Source organism: Corvus moneduloides, chromosome 1, assembly GCF_009650955.1.
Source record: "Corvus moneduloides isolate bCorMon1 chromosome 1, bCorMon1.pri, whole genome shotgun sequence".
Lineage (NCBI taxonomy): Eukaryota > Metazoa > Chordata > Aves > Passeriformes > Corvidae > Corvus > Corvus moneduloides.
The window spans coordinates 148092883-148111566 of record NC_045476.1 but is presented as its reverse complement, the minus strand read 5'-3'; the positions used below and the strand labels follow the sequence as shown (position 1 = coordinate 148111566).

The 18684-nt window shown below is 43.9% G+C and overlaps 1 protein-coding gene across 2 annotated transcripts; it reads left to right on the top strand.

The window, feature by feature from the left end:
- The first annotated feature begins 1584 nt into the window (after positions 1–1584).
- Positions 1585–14884, top strand: KCNV1 (potassium voltage-gated channel modifier subfamily V member 1). Of its 2 annotated transcripts, none has more exons than XM_032131722.1 (4): positions 1585–1730; positions 2007–2815; positions 4585–5111; positions 12908–14884. In XM_032131722.1, exons 2-4 carry the CDS (start codon positions 2334–2336, stop codon positions 13417–13419), a joined length of 1521 nt encoding a protein of 506 aa, XP_031987613.1. In that variant the 5' UTR covers positions 1585–1730; positions 2007–2333; the 3' UTR covers positions 13420–14884. The 2 variants fall into 2 exon arrangements, with proteins under 2 accessions (XP_031987613.1, XP_031987620.1); XM_032131729.1 differs by lacking the exon at positions 1585–1730 and having other exon boundaries at positions 1822–2089; positions 2303–2815.
- The last annotated feature ends 3800 nt before the right edge of the window (positions 14885–18684 follow it).

The window sequence follows — 18684 nt, the reverse complement described above, 5'->3', positions numbered from 1 at the left end:
GGTGCTTCTCCTTGATGCTTTTAAATTGGTCTTACTGATGGTTTTAATTATTTTTTTAATTATTGCTTTTAATTAAGTGCTGGCTTAAGTGCTATCCATCAGAAGGACTGCACTCCTGAGTGGCAATCCTGGATTAAAAATGAGCAATTCCTGAAAGCCTGCTGCATAACAGCAGCTGTTGATAGTTTCAAAGGAAAATGAATTCATAGTTTTGTGTTTATTCATCTAAATTATATTTAAATTTCATTGTTTTAAACAATAAAAAGGGAAATGTCTATGCAAATCAGTATTTTTCTTTATGACACACTTGAAATTCAGCATTACAGAGCTGGAAGGGATATCACAAGTTCATCTAACCATTCCAGACTACCTCAGGAAAAGCAGCACCACACCTCTGCTATTCCTGATGGATCCTTGTCCAGCCAGCTCATTGATGACCTGCAACAGACACCAATGTACCTCTTCCACTGCTTCACCAAAGTCTTCCTAACGGCTACCCTAAATATCCTTCCTGTTGTTCAACTCCATTACTTCTACACATGTCCAATTCATCCAAGGAGAACAGATACCATCTTTATCTTTGTGAGCAGCCTTTTACATGTCTGAAGACTATCACAGTGCTCATTCCCTTCCACTGTAGCTATCCCACTCTGTGTTTTCTTGCTGGGCCATGACTTCCAAATCTCACCCTTGCTGTTCTCCATTGGATTCTCTCTGATCAGTGTATGTTTTTGCCAACAGTCACTCAAGCAGATTTCTGTGCCAGTGAGTGCTGCGTAGAGAGGTTGCTGTGGGTGTTGCAACTCTGCAATATGGTAAATGTTCAGCTCAGCTTCATTTAAAATATGGATTACCAGCACCCAAAAGACGAAAAGTCTATGAGACCTCTCTGAAGTAAATGTTAGAAATGTGCGTAACTGGACACAGCTGTATGCAACAAGTGATGTGGGATGAAAAGCTGGTGAGACACCACATGATGCTGGTGGCATGACACACAATGCCACATTTTGCATGCTCCACAATTTCACTTCCTGGGAGGCTCCACTGCAATGTCGGCAGCTGCCCACCCTGGCAAGGAGTCAGAGGCAACAGAAAATGCAAATTTACAAAGCATGTATTTGTCAGAAATAACCATTTCATAGGAGAAAAGGAACTATAATGACGAGGGTGAACTAAATTTTTGCACTGTTGAACTGAGGACCTAAAAAGTCAGCACAGGACCGTAACCAAGATACTCCAGAGTATTTTTGAAAACAGGCTTGAGTGCAGCTCGGTTAAAACAGGCTCGCTCACGCCCATGGATTGGCCTTTACAGTGACTTCTTTACGTGAGTGACTCGAGACTTGAGCCGCGGGAGCAGTCAAAGTGAGGACACATTATCTGCTTAGCGATACGTTTGGGGTTACATACATTGCGGAGGAGCGGCTTCCGAACCGCCCTGCGAACTGGCTCGGGGAAGTTTGCAAGCGCCGCTTTACCCCGGAGGCACCCCCGGCGGAGGCGCACCCCACTCCCACCCCACCTGCGGCTCCGGGGCGGGGCGGGGGGCGGCTCGGCCCCGCGGCAGGGAGGGCGCGGCTCCGCCCGGCCCAGCCCGCGCCCCCCGGTCCCGCCTGCCCCCCGCAGCACATGACCCGCCATGGAAAGGCGCTGGCGCTGCCCAGAGGTGTGGAACCGGGAGAGCGAGCGGAGGCAGCTGGCCGGGGGCGGCGCAGCCGGGCGGCGGGCAGGTGAGGCGGGCCGGGGGCGGGGAGCGGCCGGCGGGCCGGGGGAGGCAGCCCTGCCAGGCGCCCGGTTCGCGGCGGCTGCCCCGGCGGGGGAGCGAGCGGCGCGGGGCTCGGCTCCGGCCGCAGCAGCCCCGGCCGAAGTTCGAGCGCAGGGCGGGAGGGGACGGACTGGCCGGCGGCGCGGCCGCTCGGGCTGCTGTCGGGGCGCTCCCGGAGTCGCCGCTGAAGCCGGTGTTCCGTGTTGTGTCGTCCCGGTTGGTTTCCCTTACCCCGACCCAGCGGCTGGAGATGAGCTCTGAAGCGGAGGGGCCGTCGCGGGCGGATGGTGCCGGTGCGGACAGCACGAGGTGACGCCGCCTCAGGTACCGTGGCTCCTTCAGCATCCTCGCGGGTGCGGGCGGCGCTGGGCTGTGCAACGCCCGCCTGACCTCCGCCCAGCTGGAGGCACCGCCCGGAGGCAGCGGGGACGCTGCGGGGTGCCTGGGGCAGCAGCCGGAGTCAGCATTCCCAGCCTGGCTCGGCCGCCCCACAGGCGGGGCAGGCTTCTCTGCAGCCGTGCTGTGGTTTTGATCCAGGAGAGTGTGGGCTGCTGCTGGCAGCTACAGGATGAAGTCGCCTCCCTGCTGCATGTCTCTTTCTTCCCAAGCATCCTTGGAGGAACCAGGGAGTAGCACATCCCTGGGCTCGTTGGACTCCAGTGTTTTCTCCAGTGAGGAAGATCAGGGACCCCTGATCCAGAGGGTCATCCCCTCTCTGGACTGCTTTACTATCAATGTCGGAGGCAGCCGCTTTGTGATGTCCCAGCAAACTTTGTCTTGCTACCCTGACACCCGTCTTGGCAAACTGGCAGTAGTGGTCTCTGCTGCCCGGGATGTGGCTTCTGGCCTCCTTGAGCTTTGTGATGATGCCAACCTTGTGGAGAATGAGTATTTCTTTGACCGGAGCTCACAGGCATTTCACTACATCCTGAATTACTACCAGACAGGGAGGCTACATGTCATGGAGCAGCTTTGTGCACTCTCTTTCCTGCAAGAGATCCAGTACTGGGGTTTGGATGAGCTCAGCATTGATTCCTGCTGCAGAGACCGGTGAGTTGTGGGAAGATGAGGCTTCCGGGATTGTGGGCTAGGTGAGTTCAGCAATGACTTGCATTCAGGAACACTCAGGTGAGAGGTGCAGCAGTGGGGATAGGTGAGGTAGCAGGGCATTTGGAAAAGTTGTGTGAGTTGAGCCCCAAGTGCTGCTCTAGCAGTGGATAGGTGTCAGGAATGGGAGAAGATATGTTGAGTGAGGTCACGGTTAACATTTGCTGTGGGAAAGGTTGTTGGTGAGGGCAGGATAGTGAGACAGGAACAGGGTCTGGAATGTCCTATAGTGGCTTCAGACTGTCCCTGGAAGCTCAAAATGTTTAAAAGGACAATGCCAGAGATGAAAAAAGGTTGTGAAAGGAGAGATGCCTCTTCAATCATTCAGTTTGAGGTTATCATAGAGGGATTAGATGTGGAGTCAGGCACGATGCTGGGAGTGTTAGGATCCTGCCCACCTGCACTTCAATTTTGAAGGATTTCCAAATCCAAGCTGTAGAGGCAGAAGGGGGGGTTGGTCACCTGCCAGGCTGAGTGTGGGTGGCATGGCTCCAGGAGGAGCCATGAAAGGAAGCATCGCACGTGGATGTAGCAGCTTACAGGGAGGGGGCAGGAGCAGCGGGAACATGGCTCGCTGGAGACAAATTATAGCAGGCACTTTAGGAATGAGGTGGGTTTTGACTGAACCACCCCCAGGATGTTTCTGTTAATTCTATTTGCAGTTAATTTTTTCCACCATATTTAATGTTAGCTGGTTTGGGTTTTTTAGTATTGAAGAAATGAATTCTCTAAAGAGTGTAACTGCTATTTATTTATAGCAGTTGTGTCAAAAGTATTAGAAGGAAACAAAGAAGTAATCCCATCCCAAAAGGATGGAGGATAGGAGTTATCCTACCCTAGTATGGTTCAGTTCTTCAGCTGAGAAAGTTGGAGCCTAGCTTTCATCTCTTTCTTCCTTCTCTGGTAGGTGTAACTGAAAGCTCCTACTACTTTGGTGATACACGGAGCTACAGACCTCTTTTACATATGCAGGACTAACTGTACTGGAGGCAAAATTGCATAAAACCTTTGTTTAAGGCTTGAGCTTTGCAGCAGTCAAAAAGAAAGATGGGAAAGAAAAATTTTTTTTCTGTGTTTACTTTGAGTATGCTTGTGTTTCACAAAATTCCACTGTAAATATACTCTTGCTCTGACAAAACACTCTATATATTTACAGTCTGTAAGTTTTACTCAGTACAAATGCTTGTCCACTTTGTGTGAGAGCCCATATATTTAAACAAAGAAAGGTACCTTGTCATCTTAGTGTGTATTGATCAGAAGTTCACCCGTGAACTGTATGGCTTTTATTATGCCTTCAGTTTTACTATTGCAAATACGGTTCAGTGTAATAAAAATGCAATATAATTAATCAAATTGAGAACTGTTTAAAAACAGCGCATCTGGTTGTGCCAGGATTGTTTCCTAGAATTCATGTTAGTCGTGCAGCAGATCCTACTGTGGTCAACATGATCCATATAAATAAATTGCTATCAGTAAAATTACTCTGTATATAGAATGTGTCACTGATGGGAAATGGAGGAATAGAAGTATATCAGGTCAGTGGAAACATGCTGCAGGGGCTGAATTAATAAAAGCCATATGCTTGATATTAGGGTTTTCTGAACTCACATAAGATAAATTTTAATGTGTATTCATACAACTTGCATAGTAAATGATAAGACAAGCATTTGCATATGGGTGTTAAAAATCTCTTGGGGGGTGTTCCTGGGCAGGTACTTCAGGAGAAAGGAGCTGAGTGAAGCCTTAGACATCAAGAAAGATGCAGAAGAACTGGATGCCCAAGATGAAGAAGAGGATTTTTCTGGTAGCCTCTGTCCCAATGTCAGACAGAAACTTTGGGAAGTTTTGGAAAAGCCTGGCTCCTCTGCGGCAGCCAGGACTTTCGGCACATTGTCCATGGTTTTTGTTGTTGTGTCCATTGCCAACATGGCCTTGATTTCGGTAGAGCTCAGCTGGCTGGCCCCACCACTGCTGGATGCCCTAGAGTATCTGTGCATTGCATGGTTCACGGCGGAGTTTGTCCTGAGGCTCCTGTGTGCACGAGATCGGTGTCGCTTCCTAAGGAGTGTGGCAAACATCATAGACCTCCTTGCTATTTTGCCTTTCTATATCACCCTGCTGGTGGAGAGCCTGTGTGGTGGTGAGAGCTCGCAGGAACTGGAGAACGTGGGGCGCATTGTCCAAGTGCTGAGACTGCTCAGAGCCCTGCGAATGCTGAAGCTGGGAAGACATTCAACAGGTACGTTTGGCCATGGCTATGGTACTTCTCAGTTTCACTGCCTGCAGCAGTTGTCCCTGGGCACAGTCCTCCATTTTGTGTGCATTTCTGCCAAAGCTTTTTTACACAATCTGTTAAAAGTAATGGCTTGTGAAAATCTTACTTTTGAACATTATAACTGAGTGACAAGGGCCTTCTCAGAAAAATTTTTGCTCTTCATAAAGCCTTTTATATTGTGTGCATTGAACATTTACAAAAACAGACCTCAAAGGTGCATTTTGTAAATCATCCACCAGTCATTCACAGTGCAATGAATTTTAAAACATATTTGAGTTGATTTTATTAGGCAAGAAGCAAAGATCATCAGCCCACACTTTTTGTATTATCCAAGGCCCACTAATGACAGCTGTCACAATTTGGCTTGTTTAAAAGTATATGCAAAGAAATATATGATGATTTTGTCCACGTCATAGATCCTGAAAACAACCACAGTGGAGAATGTGTCAAGGAAACTGTTTAAAGCTGAATCTTTGCAGGTGATGGGTTGAGGGGCTCTCTGGCCCCATTGAACCCACCAGTATTCCCGTGGTATTTGGAACCCATCTTGGGGCTGCTTAGGCAGTGGAACCTAGGTGCAACACAGATCAACAGTTCCAGGTTCAGTCAGCGTTCACCAATTGGTGTGAGGCCCTGAGTGTCCAGGCACTCCCGACAGATGCAGGAACAGCAAGCAGGGGTGGGGTAGAAGGCGAAACGCATTTCTGTGAACCATCTTGTTCACTCTCTTTGGTGAAAGAAAGGCATAAAAGTTAATATTTTCCAGTGGGAATTTATCAGAGGAAGCTGGAATTGATCGAAAAGTCTTGAATTTCCACTTGTGTTTCCCCTGATTTTATTACTACTTCATGGCATGTGCATGCCTGGCTATATGAAAGAATAAAAGCTGTCTTGGCATTTTCAAAATAATTTGATTATGTTCCCACTTAAATCAGTGAAGAATATGGTGCTGAGTTTGACAGGAGAAGTGTTCAGCCAACGCTCAGAGCTTTGAAAGATTAGATTGTCATAGTAAGTCATAGTCTCTGTCCTGCAATATTAGCCTGTTCTGAAGACAGTAGTGATTGTTCTTAAAATGCATCTAATGTGCCCTTCCAGGATTTCCAGACATGAAGCAGGAATGGTTTGATGCCTGTCCATATTTTTGGAGAGCCCTCTCTGTGAACTGGCCCTAATTCAGCAGGAGCTATAGTGTGCTCACAGCAGCAGAATGTGTCTTCTTTTGTTCCCACTGAAGGGTAGCAAACCTGCCTGCCAGTGGCAGGGAGTAGCTTTGATGCTACTCATAAGCATAATCAGAGTGGTTTGGGAAGTATGTTAATCTTACTCTCTACCCTAGATTATGCCTCTACAGTCCCTTAGAAAGCAGTTGAGAGAAAACTTAGAATGATTCAGTCTGGCAATGTGTTAGTTTTCCTTCGTTACAAGTTTTGCAGGGTTTGGTAGAGGTTTTTTGCAAGAAAGGCTTTTACCCAGTTTTGATGGTAGTTGTAATGTGAATGCAATCCTCTCTAACTGTGTTTTGAAAATAAGAAAAATATTTGATCTCATCAGGGCACTTTTGTGCTGACTAATAAAATGGTCATTCAAAAGTATATTGTTTCTAGTTAAAAAGTTTCCAGTTTATTGCTTTTTACTGTTACAGAATGAACGTGTTCATTCTGCCACTCAGTTTTGTGGCTTTTTCTATCTACTTGAAATCAGATGTTTCAGATATTTGTATAACTGCTAACTTCAGGTATACATACTTCAAGGATGGTCTAAACACTTAGCTCTATTTATTCTTAAGTTAATTATTCAGTATTTACCACAGCTTATGTCACAATATTGAGTGACATGGAATTTAATAATACCATGTTAGGTAGAAGTGAATTAATTATATAAAAATGTAGTATACTGATCTGGAGGTGTGCTTTCTTCTTTTTACTGGAATCAAAATGCTGGTTTCAATGTACAAGAAGCAATACATGTCTCAATTTAAACCACTCGGAGCAGTGTTACCATCATTGTGTTGTTTCTTTGGTAGGTCAGTTGGTGCCCACTTAGGTCCAGAATGGTAAATCAAATTTGTATAATTAAAGTGTAGAAACTCCCTGTTCTGATCTTCTCTCTGAAGAAGTTTGTTAATGTGCTTCTTGATACATCCTTTACCACAGCTCCTAATGCAAGATGAGCGCCATGTGTATCATACATAGAGACCATCCTCCTTGCATGTACCTAGGCAGCCCTGATAAACCTCACTGTTCAGGGGTGGCTCTTCAAACTCCTCTGCTCTCTTGCCTGGGATCTGACAGCTGCCTTCCAGTGAAGCTTCTCTCCAATTCCTACACTCTCAGACCAGACAAAGCTTCAGGCACTGCTCAGTTGTTTCATGTGGCAAGATGAATGCAAGAGCAGAAGATTTGTGTCTGCAGGCAGCAGCTTCTCTTTCACCAAGCAGGGGTGTTCACAGCCACAAGGAAAACATCTCTGCGGTACTGTGCAGAGCCGTAGCAAAGCTGGGATCACAGCAGCAGCCTGGCCCTGCTGTCAGAGGCAGAAATGAGTGAGGTGAAAAAAACATCAGTTCTTTTCTTCACTTTCAAGAAGTAGCAACTTAACCCTTCCTGTGGGACAAGGACAGGAATGAAAAAGAAATTAAAAAATTAATTTCTGCCCCTTTGGAAGCTGAAGCCAGCTCACTGGAGGGATGTGATGCCTAGAAACACTCAGGCTAGACTGATGTGAGTGTGTAGTTACTTATACAAAGTACTATACTTCACTGAGGAACCACTGAGAAATCAGTAGTACCTCAATCCATAAAATGTGTAGCTAGAGGGCAAGACTACTCTTCCAATATAGCTAAAGTATGGATTTTAGTAGCTTCAAGAATAGATGAGAACTGGAGCTGCATTTTTCATGTTCTCAGATGCTCCTCAGCTGTTGCCTTCCTCCTGGGGCCATGTTTTCTGTGAAGCCTTGCTGGTCCCCTCTGGGAAGCATGCACAGAGGGACTTCTTGAGGAGAAGTAGGGCATGAGCGTCTTACTTGTGATGGGAATGAGCGTATATTTGAGAGAAGACCATAGCATATTTCAGGCTGTCATGCCTCTGGAGTCATGAAAAGTTGAAACTTCAGCACTTTTTGTGTCAAAACTTTAGGGTTATTTAAATGCTGTATAAATCGAAGCTCCTGAATATCAGCTTGTATTGCCAAGTCACTTTGGACAAAAGAGAGATAGAACTTGACCTGCATGGCAGAAGTGTTTCCCCTTCCTCCTTCCAGGGATGGGGCTCCTTGCCAGCCTCACACCAACTCTGTTACAGCACCTTAGCACCTTCCAAGCATGAGTAACCAAGCTGTCACAACTCCTGGCAAGGAATTCTCATGAGAAGCTGTAAGACTTGCTGAGGTGTCTGTGCTGGAGCAGCCCTAGTTTGACCATGTGCCAGGGCTCAGAGACATTTTTAAAAGGTAGAAAGTAATACAGTAGTATACTTTATACATGTCATTACACCAACTAACTCCGCTTGGAATGAGCTGTGGAATCCAGTAATTTCTCTGATTCATAGATTTGCTTTAAAATGTCTCCTGATTTCATCTAAAGATGTGGAGAATTATATCTTAATTTTAGATGAGTATACTAGAACTAAGAATAATAAAAAGAAAAAATCAGACCCTGAACAGTTAGAATAACTGATCATAGGAAAAATGAGAATATCATCATTGTGATACAAAGAGTCAACAGTTACTGTTGACTGTTCCTCCTTACTTTATCTATTTTGTGTGAAAGTTGCTTTTTTTTTATCTATAATACTCTAAAGATGCATCAAAAGGTGCAAACACTGGCTTGTATAGTATTCATTTATGCTTTGAAAAAAAAGTGCTACAGGGTTAATAATAAACTGTACCTTCTTCCTAGCTCACCTGAATGGATTTACTCTTCTGCCTCGTTCAGTAGGAAGTTTTACAGGGCAAGGGATCACAGTATCTTCCTTGGAAGATGAGAATTTGATCTGAGTCCTTGCAATTATCTCACAGAGCTTTTGCGCTGATGATAGTAGTGTTTCCAAAATATGGAGGCAGTCATATTGACAGAGAAAAGATTGCACTGATACATCTTACTCCCCTTGTGTTAAAGATTTAATCTATATCATTGTAATAAACATTCTTCAGATCATAGTTACAGTAAGACCTCAATATGGGTAAGTTCTTTACTGGAGTTGGTAGTAGATAGCATTGGAAGAAAACCCCAACATTGCCTTCAAACTCTGCTGTGTACTTCCATCGTTTGCTGTACATAAACCTTTAAAAGCCATTAGACCTGTAGGGGAATAGAACGAGCCAAAACCAAGAAATTTTAACATCTTGTAGTTTGAGACTGTGGAAAAATCAAATTGCTTATAACACTTATGAGCATATGAAGTCTGCAAGCAGGGGCAGAGCCTCAGTAAGCTGTTTTGCAAACATGAGTTTAGTGAGAAGCATACCCATGAAGGGTAACTCATAAGCATTATGTTTTTCTCATTTATTAGAGAAAACATCTCACATTTTTAAAGAACAGTGTTAAAAACTAATCCAAAGTGATTCAAAAGATAGTTTCAGTCTCCTGTGTGTCTCAGCTGAATTGATACCCTGTTATCTTCCTTCTTTGTTTATGCGTGCAACATTTATCCATTGTACTATTTTTGGAATACTTTCCTGCTTGCTTTGTGGGGCAGTCTAGCCTTGAAGCAGCAGCTCTAACAGGAATATAGGGGGTTACAGAGAGTGGTCCTGAACTCCCTGTGCAGCTCGTGGGTAAAAGGACTGATGTAGTACATCAGTCAATTAACAGGATTCCATGCTTGCATTGAAAGGCTTTGCTATCTTGAGTTTGGCACAAGTGCAGCTGTTACTGGAAAACTGTATTTGTTTTGATGTCTACAGATACAAGATAATGATAGGGTTTTGGGGAGGAAAGAAGGGTTGAAGAGAGTCTGTGACAACTATAAAAGGATTGAAAACAGTCCTTAAAGAAAAAGTTATTGAGTAAACTGTACTGGGGTCTAAGCATTCACATGGCAACACAAATTTGGTAACTAAGGGCTCCTTGGTCCAAGAGAAAAATAGGACAGTGGCTGTAAAACAGAGGCTTGGTGCATTCAGGCTCCAAGTATAAAGCAGGTGCTTTTAGTGTGTTTTTAAGTAGTTTAGAATAGTGCTAGATCTTCTCTTAATTAATAAATCAAGATAGTTTAGTTTGTCTAAGTTATATGTGTACATAGTTCAAATCATAATGAGGAGGATTTCTGTGCTCTGTGTTAAGAAAATAAGAGATGATGTCAGAGGTTCAGTCTGACATGGTGATTTATTTCTTTAAATCACTTTTTCCCAGTAGTGTTTAGAGCAGCACCTCTTTTTAGCCTCCCAGGGTCGGTGCCTCATTAAACCAGCAGAAGTGCTGGTGGGAGATGTGGTGGCCGGAGGCCATCATGAGCATGGTGACCATGAAATGAGAGAGTTTTCAATTAATGGTGAAATGAGTAAAGAAGTCAACAAAACCTCTCACTTGGATTTCCAGAGGGCAAGATTTAGCCTGTTCAGGACAGTGGTTCAGAGAGTCCCTTTGGAAGCAGCCCTTAAAACCAGAGTGATCCAAAATGGCAGGATACTTTTAGAAAGAAATTTTAGTCTCAGGAGCAGGCTGTCCCTATGTGCCTAAAGACAAGCCAGGGAGGAAGAAGGGCAGCGTGGATGAACAGGGAGCTTCTGCCAGAACTCAGAGAAGAAAAGAGAGTTTATGACCTTTGGAAGAAGGAAAGGAAGTCGGGAAGAGGAAAAGGATTCCATTAGGTCATGTAGAGAGAAAATCAGAAAAGCAAAAGCTCAGCTAGAACTCAATCTGGCCACCACTGTGAAAGGTAATAAAAAGTGGCTTTATAAATACCAACAAAAGGAGGGCCAAGGAAAATCTCTGTCCTTTATTGGATGTGGAGGGGAACGTTATCATCAAGGATGAGAAGGCGGCTGGGGTACTTAATACCTTCCTTTCCTCATTGTTTAACAGAGAGACGGTATCCTCATGGCAACCAGCCCCCTGAGCTGGTAGACAGGAACCGGAAGCAGAATAGCCCCCTTGCCATCCAAGAGGATGTAGTTAGTCACCTGCTGTGCCACTTAGACACTCACAGGTCTATGGGGCCACGTGGGACTCCCCCTAGGGTGATTAGGGAGCTGGCAGAAAAGCTTGTCAAGCTGCTCACCATCATTTATTATCAGCCTTCATTAACCAGGTTGTCTCAGGTAACTGGAAGTTGGAAAATGTAATGCCCATCTACAAGAAGGATCAGAAGGAGAATCCAGGGAACTACAGCTTTCACCTTGGTGCTGGGGAAGATTATGGGACAGATCATTTTCAGTGTGATCACACAGCCTGTACAGGACAACCAGGGGATCAGGCCCAGCCACTGTGGGTTTAGGAACAGACAATTCAGCCAAGGCTTGAGCATCCTGATCTTTTATGACCACATGGCCAGGCTGGTGGATATGGGAAAGGTTATGAATGTTGTCTACTTGGACTTCAGTAAAGTCTCTGACATGGTCTCCCACAGCACTCCCCTGGAGAAACTGAGAGCCTGTGGCCTGAACAGATGCACTGTTTGCTGGGGATAAAACTGGCTGGAGGACTGGCCCCAGGGAGTGTTAGTGGATGGTGCCACATCCAGTTGGTGACCAGTCACTAGTGAGGTCCCTGAGGCTCAGTATTGGAGCCAGTCCTGTTTAATATCTTTATTGATGATCTGGATGAGGGAATTGAGTTGTACCTTCAGTCAGTTTGTAGATGACACCAAGTTGGGTGGAAGAGTTGATCCACTGGAGGATAGGAGGGTTCTGCAAAGGGATCTGGACAGGCTGGATAGATGGGCTGAGACCAACAGTATGAGGTTCTTTAAAGGAAAGTGCTGGGTTCTGCACTTGGGTCACAACAACCCCATGCAGTGCTACAGGCTGGGGGCAGAGTGGCTGGAAAGCTGCCCAGTGGAAAAGGATCTGGGTGTGCTGCTGAGCTAGCTGTGCCTGAGTGTCAGCAAAGGCCAATGCCATTGTGGCCTGGACAGTGTGGCCGCATGGACTAGGGAAGCTATTTATCACCCTGTACTCAGCACTGGGAGGCTGCACCTCAAATCCTGTGTCCAGTTCTGGGCCCCTCATGACAAGAAAGACATTGAGTGCTGGAGCCTGTCCAGAGAAGGGCAATGAAACTGGTGAAGGATTGAGAGGGTAAATCATATGAGGAGTGGCTGAGGGAGCTGGGGTTGTTTAGCCTGGAGAAAAGGAGGGTCAGTGAGAACCTTACTGCTCTCTACAAATACCTGAAAGGAGGGTGTAGCCAGGTGGGATCAGCCTCTCCTCCCAGGCGTCAAGCAATAGGAAAAGAGCAAACAGCCTCAGGCTGTGCCAGGGGATGTTCTGGTTGGACATCAAGAATTTCGTCATGGAAAGGGTGGTTAAGCATTGAAATGGGCTGCCCAGGGAGGTAGTGGAGTCACAATCCTGGAAGTGTTCATGAAACAGCTGGATGGGTCACTTGGTGCTATGGTTTAGTTGACAAGCTGGTATTCAGTTAAAGGTTGGACTCGATGATCTTGGAGGTGTTTTCCAATCTTACTGAGTCTGTAATTCTCAAGACATGTTCACCAGCATTCAAAGAAAGCATAAAGCAGTCAGCCTTTAAGTTTTGCAAAGTTGTGATGACAGCTACACAAATCAACCTACTGACAGCATTTCTTGTCTTTCAGGCTTGCGGTCTCTTGGGATGACTATTGCTCAGTGCTATGAGGAGGTTGGCCTTCTGCTTCTTTTCCTCTCTGTAGGAATCTCTATATTTTCCACTGTGGAATACTTTGTTGAGCAAGGTGTACCAGGCACAACTTTCACAAGCGTACCTGGTGCTTGGTGGTGGGCAACAACTTCCATGACAACAGTTGGTTATGGTGACATTAGACCAGACACTACCATTGGTAAGGTAGTAGCCTTTATGTGTATACTATCAGGAATACTGGTTTTGGCTTTACCAATAGCTATAATAAATGACCGGTTTTCTGCCTGTTACTTTACACTGAAGATAAAAGAAGCCGCTCTTCGGCAGCGTGAAGCTTTAAAGAAGCTCATGAAGAACTCATCCAGCGATTCAAATATCAATGTTAATTTGCGAGACATATACGCACGCAGCGTCATGGACATGCTGCGGTTAAAGAGCAGAGAGAGAGCAAGTACAAGGAGCAGTGGTGCAGATGAGTTTTGGTTTTGACTTTGGGTCCAATGATTTTTGGTTTTGACTTTAAAGTTATTTAACCTTGTATAGCACATAGACTACTTCAGAAATTTAGTGTTAAGCATCTCTTTTTTTATTATTTGCCATATAGTGTATTTGCTTTTCCAGGTGGAGTTTTACTTACTTGGACAGACTGAAATACCTATTGTATACAAAAGGTAGAATTCATAACATGGAATCTCTACAGGAACTCTAAAACCTGCTTTCAGAACTGGATTGTGGTGGGTGAGATGGGAAAAAATGGATCTACGAAAGTAAAACAATGATGCAAGCATTTGTCTTACCTAAATCTCTACTAATGTATAATAATAAAGTCTTGGTGAAAATTGCCAGAGTGTTTTGAATTTTAAACATCTGGGGTTTGTATTTGCACTTGGGGAACAAAAGTCAAAGTCATTAAGGAAAACTGAAAAGGGAAGCCTAAGAAAGTGAAATATTGAATAAATGTAGGATGACAATCCTGTAACAAGTTTAATCTTGATCCCCTTTCTTATCCCCATCTGCAACCCCTTTTGCCTGAAGAAAAGGTTATTATTCTGGGGCAGTGTGAGGGTTGAGGGGAAGGAGGTGGGGGTGGGTTTGGAATTTCCTCATTTGCAGAGAAGCAAGGGGCTACCATATGTATAGTGGGTATTAGGACGTAGGTGGAAGTATCAAGGAGATGCAAGATCTGTAGCAAAGTATAAAACAGTCATGAAATAAGTGCCATAATATAGAGCATCCTCTGTAGTTGCTTCAGAAATTGCAGGAGCTAATACAGCCTTTGCAATACAGAAGTAATTTACAAACTTAGTTTGAACTATCCTTTCTCTGTGTTTTGATTCCCATGACTTATTTGTGTAGTTAAGCAGTTTTTGTGCTCAAGTAAAGTCACCACTGGATAGCAGAAGAAACAAATTGTAAAAGATAAGAAGCTAGTGATTTCTCTGTCTCCCATTAAAATTGTAAATGTTCCAAGTGGACCAGGTTTTTAAAAAGTTACTTATCTTCAGATTCATTATTAGAAAAATGCTTCATTAAAACATTTTGTTTCAAAGGAAAAATGAGCACTTGTTGGACTGAATGCTTACTTTATGTAGTCATCAAAGTAAAAACCTAAAATAATCAAAGGTATTTTCGGTTCAATTTCCCACCACCCACCTCTCCAGTGGCCCAATATCATTCTTAGCAAACAAAGCTTCTCTTTAAAATAATTTCACTGATCTATACTATGCATTGTTATATGCATAGAATGCATATAACTCAGCTAGTAGGTTAAATTTAAAAAGTCACAAACCTCTCACATTTCACATTTCTTTTGGGCAATATAAACACTAAAAAGATAAATCTATTAACTGTGGATTATTTAGCTTTATGTATTTATGTACATAGAAGGCTTAAACTGCATTTGAGAATACATGAATGGGGAAAATAACCTGCTTTTAATAAACATTGAATAATACTTGTTTTGAAACAAGAGTGTGTTTTTCTGTCATTCCCTGTAAATAATGGTGTAAATGTAATGCAGCCACCACGATTTTCAAGGCACTTTGATGCGAACTGCGCAGCATTTTAGCATGAAACTTCTGATTTGTCAGCTGGCATCAGTCAGCGTTTTGATTTGGGACCAATGCAGCACATGCAGCTGTCACCAGGGTCAGAAGGAAGACAAAAATGCTGGACACCACCAGAAATTGCCTAGGTGTGAAAATCTGTAGGTCATCTTCACTGTCTGTGGTAAACAAGAGCAACTGTGTTATCACAGTGTTCCCCTCTCCCCAGATACTGTATGAATCCATCACAAAACTCCCAGTGATGTCCAGGAGACAAAATTAATTCTGTAGGGGAAAGTCTGGTGCAGCCCACTCTAGGTTATTATTTCATAGCTCTTTGGAGCAGGAAGTCTCTCAGGCTGCACAAATTGTACAGGCTGTTTCTCATTCAAAAGTCATTCTAATTATAGAGAATTAGGAAGAGGCTTTCATTGTGGGAAGGCTGTTTTGTAATGTCTTTTGTGCTCTCTTGTACAGCATCTGATCTGTGTTTGAGAAAGGAAATACAGTTAGATAGCTGATTGATTCTCTTTAGGGAAAGGCTGCTTTATTGCATCCTGTGCTTTTATGAAAGACTCAAAAGAATGAGAGAAATGTTTTGGGATGTATTAGTTGATTCACTCCTTTTACCATCTCTGGAGATAGTTTCCTAGAAAATGCCATGGGAAACATGGCTCAGACTTTATCAAGTAGTTGCTTTGGCCTCTGTTTTCAGACCTCTTCATTTTAAATTCAGTCTTCCAAGCAGTTTTTGTCAATCATGTTGTTTATGCAGAATGGTTGTCTATCACATTATGGGCTGAAACTAGCAAATCATTTTACAGAGGAAGGCCAGTTCTGCTTTCAGCTCTTACAGACAGAAGGACCAGAGCATTCATACTGAGAAACACACAGTACAGGACATCACAACTCTAAAAAAATGAAGCTACACCATGTATGTGCTTCCACAGATTTGGGAAATTGTAGGGGTCCCGTCCCCCCTGCCACGTGGTCCTGGGAGAGGGGCCCTGGGGGGGGAGGCATGGGGTTTCCCTGCCCTTGGTCAGCCTCGTTCCCCATTGGTTGTTTTGTGTTCCCCTGCGCAGGCAAGGACCCTCGGGCCCCGGGATTGAGCAGTTCCTTGGCAGAGCTCCGACCATGCGGCTGGAGAAATAAACATCTCTCTGAAACATCTATCAAGAACCGGTCCATATATATCTCTTTTCCACGGCCTTGATTGTTGATACATTGTGTTGCAGTATCCGTACCGTAACAGGAAATAGCTCAGCCACCACTAAGGCACCAAATTAAGAAAGTTACTTTGCTATCTTTAGAATATCACACTGAAAGCAAGAAGCTACTTTTTGTCCTCACTTCTATTCTGCCATCCCGCAGCAGACTTGGCAGACACGATGGGTAACATTGGCTGAAAATTCAGTATTTTAGCTCAAAACACCAAGTATTTTCACAAACTGACATCAAAGGGTGTAGCTGCAGCACATAGAAAGAAGCCCTGCACTAACCTTGGTTCCTTAGTACAAGAAGCAGTAATAGTGAAAATTATAGAAACATAGAACCATAGCATAGTTTGAGTTGGAAGGGACATTAAAGACCATCTAGCTCCAACCCCCTGCTGTGGCAGGGACACCCTCCAGACTTGACCAAAAGTCTCATCCAGCCTGGCCCTGGACACTTCCAGGGACGGGACATCCACAACTTCTCTAGGTGTGTGTGTAGACACAAGAAGGCAGCTGGGACAACCATGAAGTCACAGTTAGAATGCAAAGAGACAATTTATTGCTGTTCCCTTGCTATCAGAGGGATCCTGAAAGCAGCACCTGGGCAAAGGTACATAAGCATAGGTGCAGGCACCTTTAAACTTGGTCCATGCTGGAGAATCACTGGCCTGCTGCTCACTCAGGCTGCAAGGCCACTTGATTGATTTACAGTCCTCCTTGACAGTTTAACCCATACCTTCCAACACTGGGCAACCTTACCACCCTCATAGTGAAGAATTTCTTCCTAAAATTTAATCTAAACCAATCTCTTTCATTTTAAAGCCATTCCCCCAGTCCTGTCACTACATTGTCTTGTAAAAAGTTCCTCTCCAACCTTCTTGTAGTGGCACAAACTACAATGTAGACAAACAGTCTGAAAAATCTTTCATGTTTGTTTATAGATGCTTAGGGACAGCTTTTCCTTTGGGCCAGTGTAGTCCAAACTCACCAAAATTTTTCAAACATCACTAAAATTGTTGTCATTTTTACTTTGAAGAAAGGCAGCAGCCTCCTGGGTCACATTAGGCAGAGCATTGCCAGGAGGTCAAGGGAGATGGTCCTGCTCCTCAGCCTGATGAGAGAGCTGTCCAGTGCTGGGCACTCCAGCACAAGAAAACAGGGACAGGCTACTGGGGTTAGACCAGCAAAATAGTGGAGGGCCAGATTGCAGAGACCACCACATTGGGAAACCCCTGTCTCTAGGAGAGGCAGGTGTGCTGGTAGCTGGGGCAGGGGGGGATTTATCAGTTCTTGGGGTGTTTTAGACAGGTATTTAGAAATTCATGTTTGCTAGTATTGTATTGTAGTGATTTTGATCTTGAATGCATTCTTCAATGATCACTTTAATTATGTGTTGTTAGTAAGTTAATAAACCACTTCAAACGATTTATATTAACTATGTAAATTGAGCAATTTTTCCTTCAGACAGAAATTTTGCTGGTGAAATCTGAGCTTTTGGGATTGCACATGGCAAATATGGTTGAGGAAAAAAAAGAAGAAAAAAGAAAACAAGAAAGCTAAGAGGTCTTTTATAAGGCAATTTATGTTTTCTGACATAGCAAAGTATTTTCATCTTGTTATGATTATTTTTATGATGAGTGACATGTTTTTCTCATTTACTACAGTATTGTCCTCTCAAAGCTCCATTGAAGTATCCATGCATAAACACAGCTTTAGCAGGACACATTCTGTTGAGATGCTCACCATCCAAACTGCACTGGAGCAGCTGTTGCTGATGTCTCCAGTACACAGCTGTCTGTGCTCTCCCCACACAGCCTCACTGCAAAAAGAGTAGAGTAGTGCAGGCTGTAGTCACACCTCTGATTGCAGACAGGGTTCTTCAGGGCTCTGGGTGCTTGAAAAGGTCATTTACCAAAGAGTAGGGCTGGAGTTAATTATGTCTCTAAGGCTGAAATGCCTTATTTAATTACAATCTCTTGTCAATCAGGGGTTTTTTTGAGAGAGTTTTAATGAGTCCTGTAATTATTACTGTTTTTCCTTTTATATAAACACAAACACTAGAAGTCACGTACATCTCCAGACAAAATCCCAGCTGCCACAGACTCTCTGTAGCAGTTTGGATGCATTTAAATTTGGTAAATAGAGAGCTTGACCTATAATAATCAGTAGTAACTGAGGTCATTCCTTTATAAAAGGGATTTTAATTAAATACTAATCTGAACAATTTAGTTATAATTAACCTTGTTGTTGTTTGTTACATATGAAATAGAATATTTTCTGAAAAAACATGACCCCAGTGTATAGGGCTGGTACTTCTGCTAGGGGATGGCACTGTCACCAGGAGGAGTACAGTCCATTTTGCCTGTGCCTCTCATTTGCATGTTGAAAAGCCTGAGCAGACACATCCCTTCCCACAGAAAAACAGGAGGGAAATTTTGTGCAGGTGGGTTTTGCATGCTGCCCTATTATAGAATTTCTATGTGCCACAAAAA

What these genes read in the sequence shown, in the direction of transcription:
- KCNV1 (XM_032131722.1), top strand. Translation starts at nt 2,334, where the DNA reads ATGAAGTCGCCTCCCTGCTGCATGTCTCTTTCTTCCCAAGCATCCTTG. An exon ending in GATTCCTGCTGCAGAGACCG is followed by an intron (nt 2,816 to 4,584) that starts GTGAGTTGTGGG and finishes GTTCCTGGGCAG; the next exon opens with GTACTTCAGGAGAAAGGAGC. An exon ending in GCTGGGAAGACATTCAACAG is followed by an intron (nt 5,112 to 12,907) that starts GTACGTTTGGCC and finishes CTTGTCTTTCAG; the next exon opens with GCTTGCGGTCTCTTGGGATG.